The following is a 14,564-nucleotide window of genomic DNA, read 5'->3' as shown; positions in this document are numbered from 1 at the left end:
TCCGCCATGGTGATGCCACTACACACTATACCCACCCCCGACAAATATGTAGTGATGTCTCAGCTTGACATTTGATTGACGTTCATTTCTACCAGACACGACCATGTCTATGAAATGAATGGGTCTCATGTGAAATCATGACACGGGGCCAACGACAATTACGACTTTGTGGACACCATTGACGTCTGTGAGCCACGTGACGATCTGAGGCCGTCCAGCAGGGAGATTAACTACAGTAGCCTGATCAAAGTTGTTCCAGTCGATTTCGATTTCATAGAGTTTGGTTTCGGATCAATCGATCCGGACCTAGACGGGTCCTGGACCGTCAACGTTCTAGGTTTGATGGTAAATGTTCTGGAGCTAATGTCTGCTAAATATTGGGCGAACTGGTCACTGAAAGCTGCCTGTGTCCAGTTTTCCAGTGTCCAGCATGTCAATAGCCCCCAGACCCACTTGGTAGCCAGCACAACAGGCTTATATGTGTCCATGGACATGAATTACAGTTCTTCAAATTTTCTAACCTTACGGGTGAATGAGAACAAACATTATGTATTCAGTGTCTTGACGTAAGCACGTCATGCATAAATAAATGTGGTATTTATATTACACCAGAAAGGTTCTTATATGTGTACACTGTGTACAACAGTCGAAGTAATTGCTCTACTTTAGGGCTGTGTATTGCCCCAAATTTCGTATTGCGATATATTGCGATAAAGTCTTCTGTATTGCGATACGTATTGGAATATTTTGTGAAAGAATAGTTATTGAGATCTGTCGACACGGTAATATTCTTTACATTCAAATGGAACCACAGCATATGTGAGTAACCATTGTGCATTGTATAGCTTCTTTCTAAGTGAAAAAGGAAAAATCCAGAACATTCTTCTGTTTATATTTATATTTTTAAATAGCAGGGATCGACACTCACTAAAAATTTTAATTGGCCCTCCGGGCTAGTGGATTTTGTATGTCACTAGTCCTTTCCAAAATTACTAGCCCTACGCTTACTACAAAAAAACCCAAACTTTCAACAAGTCTTTCTTTTAATTGTAACTGCTGTCCAAAGGAAAGTTAACGCAGATAAATGTATGATTTCTCATTTCATATATATTACAAATTCAACTGAAACTAGTTTACACCATGTCCTCCATCGACACACCCATACTACTTATATACTTTAACTTCTTTAAACAGCAAAGGATGTTGAATTTCAAATAATTTGAAAAGTTATAGAATTTACTGTACACATCTATATTACTCAAGAAAATTTAATTGAAGTCACAATCATGTGACATGATCTCGAAGTGCACATTCTAATCAAAACGATGATTTATGCACCTTTGTCTTTGAATAAAAGTATTATTAACATTACCTATTTCATGAATGGTACACATTCACATAAAGAAATGATTTAACAAAACACTCACGATGGGCAAAAGGCACTCTGTATCAGGTAAAGTACACTTTCTTTAGACTAAATAGAATAATGAAAACAAATAAAACATGAGAAACATAACCTTATAATAAGATAGAAGCCTACGTTTATCAGGGAAAATATCAGCTCGTGAAACATTATTGCTATGTAATACACCATTTAATTTTTTTAGGTCTAATCCAACTGTTGATAAATACCAAAGGTATGTTATTATATTATTCAATTAATCCATTTGTAAAATGCCATAGTATCCTCTTACCTATTTCTTTTATATTTTCATTTTTACGTAATCAGAAAAATATTATATAAAGATTAATTAAAAATTATATGTATGGTCGCCCATTTCCCGATAACCGTGGCTTTTCGCCCGGTAACATGAGACCACATTGTGAAATGGCTTGTCCGAGGATGTCTTGGAAATCTTTCTGCGGCAATGACCACGCTGAATCAAACATCCCTTAACAACGGGAGGTCCCGTCATGTTTCAAGAGAGCTGTCATCACTCAAATCTTGAAAAAAACAAACTTTGATCCAACAGTGTTGAAGAACTTCCGCCCTGTATCAAATCTTCACTTCCTATCTAAAATCTTGGATAAAGTTGTGCTGAAGCAACTCAACGCCCACCTGTTTAGCTGTAGTCTACATGAAGCGTTCCAATCTGCATACAACGTGAAGCACAGTACCGAGACTGTTCTCGTGCGAGTGCAGAATGACATCCTTCGCAGCATTGACAAACAGGAAGTGGTGTTGCTGGTTCTACTCGACCTGTCAGCAGCATTTGACACGGTGGACCACGAAACGCTCCTCTCAAGACTACAGCACACCTTCGGCATTTGCGAAACTGCTTGCGGGTGGTTCAGATCTTACCTGTCAGGTCGGGTAATGCAGGTAAAAGTGGCTGAGGCCTACTCGAAGACACACCCTCTCAAATTTGGCGTGCCCCAGGGATCAGTGCTTGGACCAGTGCTCTTCTCTGTCTACATCTCTCCACTAGGGAACATCATCAGGAAGCACGGCCTGCAGTTTCATAGATACGCTGATGATAACCAGTTGTAGATGAGTGTGAAACCAACCGCAGTTGCAGGATCCCAGGACAAGATGACTAGATGTATTCAGGACATTTGCAAATGGATGTCTAGCAACTTTTTAAAGTTGAATGACAAGACCGAGTACATGGTCATCGGTACCAAACAGCAACTGAACAAGGTCCCAAGTTGTCCCCTTGTAGTTGGGGATGCTCTTGATCCAAGTGACAAAGTCAAGAACCTAGGAGTGATGTTCATGAACACCATGTCATCTAACCAGCAAGTGCTGAACACCTGTAGAGCTGCTAACATCCATCTACACAACATCGGCAAGATACGGAGATTCCTAGACACCGAGACAACTAAGCTCCTAGTCCACTCCTACGTTGTCTCGAGACTTGATTATTGCAATTCCCTCATCAACGGATCTGGCAATATTCATAGACTCCAACTAGTTCAGAACCGTGCAGCCAGAATCATCACCACAACTAAACCAAAAGACCACATAACGCCCGTACTTCAGCAACTGCACTGGTTACCAATCCAACAACGGATAAGATTCAAGATTCTCTTACTAACACACAGATCTTTATACGAGGATGACTTTCCCATCTACAGGAAATAACTTGTCAACGAGTATCAACCTTTAAGATCTCTCAGATCTGAAAGAAGTCGTTTGTTGCGTATTCCTGTGACCAAAACCAGAATGGGCAGCGACGCCTTCTCAGCCTTCTTCCCCTCAAACTCCGTTGCATCGACAACGTCTCTTCCTTCCGAACTCGCTTAAAAACCTTCCTTTTCTCTGGAGTCTCTCTACCCTAGAGTTGTTTAGCGCCGTTGAACAGCTGTTAGCTGGAAAGCAGGCGCGTTATAAATGCATTATTATTATTATTATTAAATGCCTCCGTTTTCGAAGCTCCGTATTAACAACACTCGAGAAGATTCAGTTGATGGCGGGTAGAGAGAGAGAGAGAGAGAGAGAGAGAGAGAGAGAGAGAGAGAGAGAGAGAGAGAGAGAGAGAGAGAGAGAGACTCTCTCATACAGACAAGCACGTGCGCGAGCAATCACACACATAGAGGACGAACGAGGCAGGGTCACAAAACAAAATCATGCCATCGCCCAATATTAGGCCACATTTACCCACTTCTTCATACTTCAACAGGACCATAGTTAAGACAGGTGTGTTATTTATGCCCAGTCAGAATGGTGAAGATGTATGTCGAGGAACCAGGCAAGCCCCAGATATGTCCCTTTTATGTGTCCGCTCAACGGATCAGTTCACGAGCAACATGGAACATCAACGACCTACTATGTCATGTCAAGGCGCCAGCATGGCAGATCAGGGGCGGTCGCCATGTGGAAGCTTGCCTCTTTACACGACACATAAAGAGAAATAGTTTCATGCATAACCAGATTCGTGAAGATCCAAGTTAGAATTGATCTTCAGCAACCAATGCTTGTCGTAAGCGGCGACTAAGGGAATCGTGCAGTCAGACTCACTGACTTAGTTGACTCGTGTCATTGTATCCCAATTGCGTAGATCGATGCTCATGCTGTTGATCACTGGATTGTCTGGTCCAGACTCGATTATTTACAGACCGCCGCAATATAGCTGAAATATTGCTGGGTGCGGCGTAAAATTAAACTCACTCAATCAATCATACAGTACCAACACTCTGAACATACGAACTGGTATGGGGAAATATGCACGTTTCTTGTTTTACAGGCGTATAAATACATTAAAGTGACAAAATCATTTTCATAATGATAATAAACGTATTCTGTCGGCCCTCGCGAACACATACAAAGGTAACTCAACCATTATCCTCAGCTGTCAATACAGTGACATCATTTTGGTCACTGATATGTCAAATTGGAAACGTCAAAGACATACCGATTAAAAATCTTTGAACTTTACTTGCTGTTAAAATATGGTTTCTACAGCACCACGTCACTGCAAGCTGCCCCTATTTTACGATAGGTTCTACAACCATTAATACACAGATGTTACTGATATTACACGAGGCTGACAAACTGTTTTTAAGGAGCATCTTCCGCATCTATATGTAGCTATTTTGGGAACCGGCGTTCATGCATCCCGCTGACATAAGCAACATCTTAAGATCGCTGCACTGGTTGCTCACCTGTGCTCGTGCACTGCTCCTGAGTATCTGTGTGAACTCCTGACACAGTACCAGCCAGCTAGATGTCTCCAGTCCAGTTCAAGCATCTCCTTGACATTCCCAGATTTCAGCTGAAAACATTCGGAGGCATATCTTTCAGTGTGACAGCTGTCAAATGGAATCAGCTCCCTGACTCTTTAAAAAACTCTGACTCTCTTCCATCATTCAAAGCCCCCCTGAAGACCTATCTGTTCAACAACTATCTCTGACTCTGGACTTTCTTTGCTAAAGCGCTTTGAGCTTGCATTGATGTGTCGAAAAGCGCTATACCAATGGAAGTACTATTACTATTATTATATGAGAGTTCATATGCACATAGACCATATCCGACGGACAAAAGCTTTCTGCAGTCGACAGTTTCTTCAAATGTCCATTATCTGCATCACTAATTATGATGTTGATGACGTATATAGCAGAATCATCTGGTGTCATCACTAAAGGATAGTGATTCATAAGCACACGCTCACGATGTGTTCGGAATCCTGCAATGCGTATATATGAATATGTTATGAATATTGAAATAATTTTGTAGCACCGATGAAGAAGAAGAGTGAGTGAGTGAGTTGAGTTTTACGCCGCACTCAGCAGTATTCCAGCTATATGGTGGCGGTCTGTAAATAATCGAGTCTGGATCAGACAATCCAGGGATCAACAGAATTAACAAGGTGAAGGTGATGGTGGTGGTGACGTGAACATCACACAATTAACTAAAAGTCCAGACTGTGCTTTGAATTATTTTAATTGTGACGAAATACATCAAACGATCACTGAAAACGACTTACAATATATTTATATTGTCTATTTTATTAATTAAATTACCCAATCATTACATACATGAAAAACAAAAAGGGTTGTTTGAATTTAGGGTGATATAATTTGGGAATGATGATTGTATATGGGTTTAGAAAATAATTATTCCCCTCACAACGTGTTATGAAATTCAGCAAGCGTTTTTCATGATGTGCACACGTCTGTTGCGACCAGAACTGGGATAACTAATATGGAGAATTATACGTCTTACTGTCAACTATGTATTTAATCGACAAACAATTATTAAGATCAAAATCAGCTGCACAACTCGTGTCCTTTATTTTAACTACTGATCGCAAAAAATGCCAATGGCAGCGCTCCATAGTCGATGTCCGCCATAATAGCTAAATATAGCAGCGCAGAAAATGTAGAAACGTGAAACTGAAACGAGATAGAATTCATTTTCATACACTTTACTGTAATTACTCTACTAGCTTAAAAATAAGTGAGCGACCAATTAATGTTCCTGGTTGTGGATGTCGTATCCCAGTTCTGGTCGCTACACACGTCGACATGCATATATATGGTAGGGGTAAAAAGTAGGAATTTACATTGAAACGTATCAGCCCGTTGCTTTACATTTCAGAGATTGAAATATGTTGTGATGTTGTTTTATATACAGTTACACGTATTTTGGCTGTCACGTCATGGTGTACGCACTATTGGTATTAATGGAGGTTAAACGAGACAGAGAATTGTGGCACGAACTCGTAAAAATACACAGTCAGTAAATAACGGATTACAATCACGATTTCGACATATAAATAAAGTGGATGCCAGACGTCGACTTGGTCGAACAAAGGCGACAGCTGGCGCACAAGACCATTTCATCAGAACGACTGTGTTTTCAAACCATGGTCAAAGTGCCTCTCAAAATGGAGATGAGCTGTATAGAGTTACTGGTGTTAGAGTAAGGGGCCAGACAATTCGTATCGGCTACACAGATGGAACCTGCATGCACCACGTGTTATCCCACGATTGACGAACTGTCACATTACTGCAAGACGTCGTTGGTGTCAAGAGCAGCAGCGATGAACCATTCGTCTTTGGACAAACGTTATGTTTTTGGATGGATCAAGGTTTAATTTGGACTTTCTTGAAAGCCACCAGTATGTGACGTTGAGAGAATGAACGTTTAATGGTGTTAACGCTAAAACGATTGTTTTGTGGGTGACTCGGTAATGTTGGGGGTGGGATCACTGTGACTAGCACAGCACCTCTACGTGTTATTCACGGACGTATCACGAGCAGTTGTAAGTTCTACTACACTACTAAAAAAGTAATAATCTGTTGTTCCCTGAGCGAGTATCGTAAGTACACTTCAGTTCTGATGGAGGCATGTGGCAGCTGTGATTGGAAGATTTTGTGTAAGATTTATGTTTTTAATAGTACACCCACCCAGTAATTAAAACTGATAACCTTTTGTAATATCTACTGCTCTCTTATTTGACAAGATGACTTATGCTGAATGCGGGAAGAGATGTTTTCAAGTAGGTGACATTTGGTGCGGAATTGGGGTTGGTGTCTTCAACTGTCTGTACTCCTGTACCTTGTCAAAAATTGTGTTTTTATTGCATCTCTAAAGCCATATACTGTGCATATATGTACATGTAATGTCTTAAAACGTGCTGGTTAATTTTAAGAACATATAACGTCACTGTGGAAGTGTTTGTGGAAAAACCAAAAAAACCAAAAAAAACCCCCCAAAACCCAACCAAACAAACAAACGTAATAACGATAAATAATATGAATACAAATTTATTCATGCAGCTATCGCTAAGGCCGTTTGCACTGATACACAACACGTACCACATTCATCACCATCAAACATGGTTAACTTTCTTGTTACCGTCAGTTTATCTACAAACCAGCGATGGGCGTATAACAATTAATGGTGTACCTTAATAACCTGTGACTATCATATCCGATTATTAAATGTTAATTAATGACGACTTGTTTTTGTTTTGATTGATTGTCCATCCTGTGGACATAATTTCGTTATGACGAAAAACACCACACCTGCTAGTCACGACTACCCGCTATACTTCATACAACCTGTCAATGGCCGCTGTAGGTGTTTGCCTGGGGCCTTGGCAGCGGGGCAAGACAGTAGGTCATCCTGATCTAGGTCCATGACCTGTGGTAATTAGGTCCGGTTCATATTGGTAGTGTTCGCATGTTGACTAGGCTGTTCTGTACCTTTGACTTTGCCGGGGGCGGTGGGGTAGCCTAGTTGTTAAAGCGTTGGCTCGTCACGCCGAAGACCCGGGTTCGATTCCCCACATGGGCACAATGTGTGAAGCCCATTTCTGGTGTCCCCCGCCGTGATATTGCTGGAATATTGCTAAAAGTGGCGTAAAACTAAACTAAACTCAGTCAGTCAGACCTTTGACTTTGCCAGTCAGATAAAGTGTACTTCACTCCCGAACTCGTCTCCACTGGTATTTTGGACCGTGCTGTGGTTTAGATGTTCAAGCGTTGACTCGTCACGCCGAAGCCCCGGGTTCGAATCCCAGCACCATGTGCAATGTGTGAAGTCGACTCTTGACGCCCCTGCCATTATGTTGTAGGAATAGTGTTAAAATAACGTGTTTTTCTCATTTCAAAACACGTTTTAAAACGTTTTATGATGGACATGTGGATGGTATTTCTAAATGTGACGCACCAGTGACCCAAAATGACCACAAGGCAGCTCCCTAATTGACTTGCATCATGTGTTCTCATTTTTGTCAGATGGCATACATGACTTGGCTTGGCCTGTGTTTGTGACGGGAACAGGGATTTGGCAGGTTAAACTCACTTTTTCGCGAACACCGGTATCACCTCTATTTGATAGTGATTCATAAACACATGCTTATGATTATAGACGGATTTGTACAATCAACTCGACTTTTAGCAGATATATCTTACAATTATGGATATGGTTTTGTAGCGTTCTTCTATAGAACTATGGGAAAATACGTATGCATTCAATGTAATGACATTTATTCCATACATCAATTGACTTCAGTAATTGGATACACGTCTCTGTCAACACTAGCTTGGATCCCTAGGCAACAGATGTTGCCATCGCAACCATTATGGCTGACATATGCCCTGCTTGGTCACCAATATCCATCCCAATAAGTGATATCAGGTTTTTAGGAGTGGTTTGTCACGCCTGTCTATACATAATACGAGTCATGTGACAAAATATTACGCTCAAATGTTGATACTTTTGATAGATGTGAATGTCGTGAGTGAGAGAGTGAGAGAGTGAGTGAGTGAGTGAGAGAGTTTTGTCTTACGACGACTTAGAGCGTTATGTCAGTTTTATCAATAAAATGGGTCTAAAATTCCAAAGTGAAGGCCTCGAACGTTTACTATTTTGTTGAAATCAATGAGATCTTGTAAGGTTATTGACACACGTCTTGTTAAGTTATTGACACACATCTTGTTAGGTTATTGACACGCATCTTGTTAGGTTATTGATATACATTTTGTTAGGTTATTGACACACATCTTGTTACACCATTGACATACACCTTGTTAGGTTATTGACATACATCTGGTAAGGTTATTGAAATAAATTTTGCTAGGTTATTGACACGCATCTGGTTAGGTTATTGACAAACATCTTGTTAGGGTGCTATACATATTGTTAAGTTATTGACATGCATCTGGTTAGGGTATTGACATATATCTTGTTAGGGTGCTATACATATTGTTCAGTTATTGACATGCATCTGGTTAGGGTATTAACATATATCTTGCTAGGTTACTGACACGCATCTGGTTAGGTTTTTGACAAACATCTGGTTAGGTTATTGACATACATCTTGTTAGATTATCGAAACACATTTGGTTAGGTTATTGATATACATTTAGTTTTCGGTTATTGTATATTACTTGTCATGTTTGTGGTATGCATATCTTCTTAGGTTATTGATATACATATAGTGTTAGGTTATTGGAGTTTTGCAGTTGACTCATATGGTTATGAAAATAAATGTTTCTCTCGTATTTACAGAATGTGCATTCTAGGCAGAAAGTCTTAGAAGAGGCCGTTGTGACACCTAATTAACCTGGCTTCTGTGCGGATCCTGTAGTCCAGCAAAAGCGTCTGAGGCACTTGATTATGAGCCCAATTGTGCTGACGTTGCTGAATTTGTGGCCGACGTTACAATGCCTCTGACGTTGTTGAAGTTGTAGTGAACGTTACAATACTTCAAACGTTAATGCTATGAAAGCAGTTACTGAAACACTTCACCAACATACAGATATAAACCATCTTGGACAATTTGTGCTGAGAATGTTCCACACTGTGTGATAAATCATTCTTTTATTCGTCCATTAACCCACCACGTGCAGCTGTTTCCTCGACTCATGTCAGCTATCCGTCACAAGCATCAACAACGTTGATGGACGTGCCCCTTCGTCAGGAGAACATAATGGGGGTTGTTCCTGACACCAAGTTACGTTGTTTTACTGCGCGTCTCTAATGGTGTCAGTATAAATAAGGCTGTTTGCCTCACAACAGGTTACTGCAGGGTGCGGGATCTACCTGGTATAGAAGGGAAGTGTCTACCTCCAGGTAAGCCAGTTCTTTATTCCTGGGATTTTTTAAAGTATTGTCTTGTTGGAAAGGAAAAATATATACAAGATTCACAGGAGTTGGAAATGGTTATTTAAAAAAAATAAAACAATGTATTTGCGCAGTTTGATAAACTTGTAAAGGACCGAGAAGTGTATGACATAAACATTGAGTATGGACCGACACCAAACCAAATTTTAAAAAATCACTTTTTTATAATTCACATCATGGTTACAATCATATCATTTTTTTCTAAATAAATCAAGTTAATCGTGCTCTAAGGCTTCTTGCATATAGATTGAATTATGATCTTATTTCCCCTGATTAATACAGGTAAGGGGTAACCCTGCTGAATGTGTTTTGTTGAACGCACAAAAGATAAGTCAGAGTAATACATTTTGAATGAGTTCTTCCATTTAAACTAAACCCTGCTTTTATCAGATAGTTCTTTCTGATATGTAGTAATAGTATCAAGTTTAGATTATCTTTTCAGTTAAACATTATATTGTAAGATCTATTATGATAGGGATGAATGAGTAGTGGACTATGAAAATAGCTGTTATCTTTCATGTTAAAATGACTTGAATTAGCTTTTTCAGTGGTTTTACTCCCATTGAAGTTCAGAAACCAATGATCACAATAAGAGCGATCACAGGATCCGCAGGGGACACAACCTTTACAATATGGTGGAGTGTTTCCCCAGGCTTGTTTCCTCAGTTTTACAAAACTACACCCAACAAAACAAACCCCAACACGTATTGGTCACGGAATGTGTGGACAAGTGTTACACAATATGTATCTTTCTACCGCGTATTACCTGGCCTAGAGAACGCTTGTGATAGTATATAATGACAGATTGTGCTGTATGTTCCTTTTGTATACCTGGAACTATTATGTTTCCATTGAAGCAATCTGTTGAAAACCGGGAAGATAACATTTTCCACTGAAGTGATCTATTCGATGGATGTGATCTACTCTGTAGCAGGAATCCAGCTTGTTTCCAACGAAGCGATCTCTTGGGTAATGGGAATCTATCGGGTTTCCAAGGAAGCGATATCTTGGTATTATTATGAAATCGAATTCTAGTACCACGAATCTATTTCGTTTCCACAAAAGTGATGTATTGAGTCCCTGAAATGTGTTTGGATTCCACAGAAGTGATGTATTGGATGTCAGGAATGTAGCTTGTTTCCACAAAAGTTAAGAAATGATTTGTTGGGTGTCGAGAATTTAGCTTGTGCACACAGAAAGGATGTTTTAGGTGCCGAGAATTTAGCTTTTCTTTATAGAAATGATTTATTTGGTGCCGAGAATTTAGCTTGTGTCCACAGAAGCGATTAATCGAGTGTCTGACATCTATTTCGATTCCACAGAAGTGATTTATTTGGTGCCGTGAATTTAGCTTATGTCCAGAGCAGTGATCTACTGGGTGCCGAGAATTTAGCTTTTGTCTATAGAAGTGATCTGTTGGGTGCCGAGAATTTAGCTTTTGTCTATAGAAATGATTTGTTGGGTGCCGAGAATTTAGCTTTTGTCTACAGAAATGATTTATTGGGTGCCGAGAATGTAGCTTTTGTCTATAGAAATGATTTGTTGGGTGCCGAGAATGTAGCATTTGTCTATAGAAATGATCTGTTGGGTGCCGAGAATTGAGCTTGTGTCCACAGAAAGTATCTATTGGGTGCCGAGAATTGAGCTCATGTCCACAGAAATGGTCTATTGGATGCCGAGAATTGAGCTTATGTACACAGAAATGATCTCCTGGGTGCCGAGAATTTACCTTCTGTCCACAGAAATGATCTATTGGATATCGGGAATCTAGCTTGTGTCCACAGAGGTGATTTATTGGGTGCCGAGAATTTAGCTTGTGTCCACAAAAATGATCTATTGGGTGCCGAGAATTTAGCTTGTGTCCACAAAAATGATCTATTGGGTGCCGAGAATTTAGCTTGTGTCCACAGATATGATCTATTGGGTGCCAAGTATTTAGCTTGTGTCCACAGAAATGATCTACTAGCTACCGGAACTTTAGCTTGTTTCGATGAAAGATGGAATTTTGATAACTAATTACGAATAGTGTTATGCATCATTGGTCAGAGTAAAGGCATATCTCAGGTTACCTATGCAAAGCCGCGTGTAGGAAAGAAAAGAAATACTAAAGCTTACTATTTTTGCAACGAATTGGCTGGTATTAGGTTTCAAACAAATTCTTGCAGTGAAGTGATTAGTATTGAATTTCAAATAAATATTACTAGGATTGTTCACAAACTTACTGGCTCAATGTCAAATCCTTTCAACATTGTACAGTCTTTTGAGATCTGGCGAAGTATTTGTTACCAGCTAACAATTTTAGGAGGCATTTTGAAAAAAATGTATATGTTTTCAAATATGTTCTTTCAAAATTTGTAATAAATTCAAATAACTTATGTAACTGTGTCACTGAATCTATGTTTTTGTGTACTCGTACACGTGTAAGTAGTTTGATTTACTACGAAACATAAGAATCATGAAATCTGAATAACCTTGACATTTCACCTTTTAAATGCATCTTTCCGACTGCATCTTTTGTTCATATCACACTTGCGTTAAGGAACGGCAACAGTAATATTATTTGAGATCATTTGAACGTTTTATTATGTTTATATATCAGTGTCCTTTGTTGAGTATATCTTTTATTGATTGTAAATGATAATTATTTTGACTTTTCAGTGTTCATTTGACAGAAAGGGCCTACAGCTACAATGAAGACCATGCTGTCAACACTGTGTGTAGTGTTGTGCTTTGCAGCCAACCTCTCACCAGGTGGGGACTTACAACAGAATAACTTTCACATGTTTAGCACATGTGTCCTTAATTCTCAACGCTGATTGGTCAGGTTATATGACGACACATCGATGTCATTTTGAGGATAATACTATGTGAAGTCAACCATTGTTCGTAATGTTACAAATCAAGAACGTTGAATCACCCTTTCCCTTGTGAACGAGACGAGGATGAGGGACTTACACCTTCCTTAACACTCGGGACACTATAATCCGTATCTCTTGATTGGTGAATTCTGAAGAGTTATCCATCTGTAGGTCAGGCATCCACATCCAATTATATTTTAAACAGATTTTTAAAATAATAGTGATATCGAATATTGATCACGTGTTGTACCCGTTTTAGCATCAGCTGTTTATCGGAAGGTATTTTAGGTAATTACAATCATATACCCGCCGTTCATCGCATCATTAAGCCCCGATCACCATAACACGTTTGATGCCTCCATTTACAGGATTTGGACAACCTTACCCTATCAATGCCAACACCCAAGCCACCCAGCAAGGCACCAATACCGGAGCACCTGCAGCAAATGCTGTTCAATCAACAAACGCTCCTCAACAAAATTTTGCAGCACCACCACAGCAGCAACAACAACAACAGCAGCAGCAACAACAGACAAACATGCCGTATCCTAATTCAATGAATTTCGGACAGCAACCGCCATATCCTATGCAATCGAACCAAATGCCCAACAACCCTATGGGTGGGCAGTCTCCCAACGGATTTGGCCCACAACAGAGCCAGTGGGGTCCACCACAAAACCAATGGGGGCCACCACAAAACCAATGGGGCCCACCACAAAACCAATGGGGACCACCACAAAACCAATGGGGGCCACCACAAAACCAATGGGGACCACCACAAAACCAATGGGCGACACCACAAAACCAATGGGGTCAGCAAGGAAATCGATTCGGTCAAGGAAACCAAATGGGTCAAGCAAACCCAATGAACAATTTAGCAAACATGTTCCTCTTTAATGGAAACATGGATCAATACATGGATTTCCAGCTGATGAACATGTTCGGTTTTCCTCCAGGCATGCTCGACATCAACTCAGAAACCATGTGGATGATGAACCGGTTTAACCCAAACCGTCGTAGGGGAATGGGATCCGGAATGGGATCCGGAATGGGAATGGGAACCGGAATGGCATCTGGAATGGGAATGGGAACCGGAATGGGATCTGGAATGGGAAGTAGTAGAGGTGGCAATCGTCAAGGAATGAGCTGGATGACAGATCCATTCCTTATGTCAACAATATTGAATTAGAATGTATGCCTAAAAACAAAACATGCATTCCAATTAGTAAATTCAGTCACAACATGACCAATCTGATTTAAGCGAAATGCTTAAATGAAGTTTTGTTCTATTGGCTGTGCCTTGCAGTTTTGAAACAGTGTACTTTTTAGCTCAGTATCAGTATACATGATGTCTGTAATGAAACAAGACGAAACATTCATCCCATCTATCATATCAAAGAAGTGTAACATCCTTCGAACGTTCCCCACCACTCCAGTATACAACCATATGTATCCGGACAAAAATGTTGTTCAAATTCAGCTCCAGCGCAAATTTCAGTATTGCCTGTTGCGAGCAAGAACATGTTCCATTCCTCATCCCAGAAGACAGAGATGTGTCCACTTGTCTTTCCATAATGCCTGGTGTATTATTTGTGGGTGAAAGAATCCATTTTTAATTTCGAGGTAAA

The 14,564-nt window shown here is 40.0% G+C and overlaps 1 protein-coding gene across 1 annotated transcript; it reads left to right on the top strand.

Annotated features, from left to right (window-relative positions):
* The first annotated feature begins 7,454 nt into the window (after positions 1 to 7,454).
* On the top strand, positions 7,455 to 14,125 carry LOC124276769 (neurogenic protein mastermind-like). Its single transcript, XM_046712424.1, has 3 exons — positions 7,455 to 7,563; positions 9,974 to 10,027; positions 13,305 to 14,125. Exons 1-3 carry the CDS (start codon positions 7,455 to 7,457, stop codon positions 14,123 to 14,125), a joined length of 984 nt encoding a protein of 327 aa, XP_046568380.1.
* Positions 14,126 to 14,564: the final 439 nt, after the last annotated feature.

This window comes from Haliotis rubra, unplaced genomic scaffold (genome assembly GCF_003918875.1).
Source record: "Haliotis rubra isolate DU_JTF1 unplaced genomic scaffold, ASM391887v1 Scf213, whole genome shotgun sequence".
NCBI lineage: Eukaryota > Metazoa > Mollusca > Gastropoda > Lepetellida > Haliotidae > Haliotis > Haliotis rubra.
This window is presented reverse-complemented; position numbering and strand designations above follow the sequence as displayed.

Bases quoted from the DNA above. Each gene is read 5' to 3' on its own strand.
- LOC124276769 (XM_046712424.1), top strand. From the start codon at position 7,455: ATGACGAAAAACACCACACCTGCTAGTCACGACTACCCGCTATACTTC. The intron at 7,564-9,973 runs GTAGGTCATCCT...GCCTCACAACAG, and splicing joins CTTGGCAGCGGGGCAAGACA to GTTACTGCAGGGTGCGGGAT. The intron at 10,028-13,304 runs GTAAGCCAGTTC...CTCCATTTACAG, and splicing joins AGGGAAGTGTCTACCTCCAG to GATTTGGACAACCTTACCCT.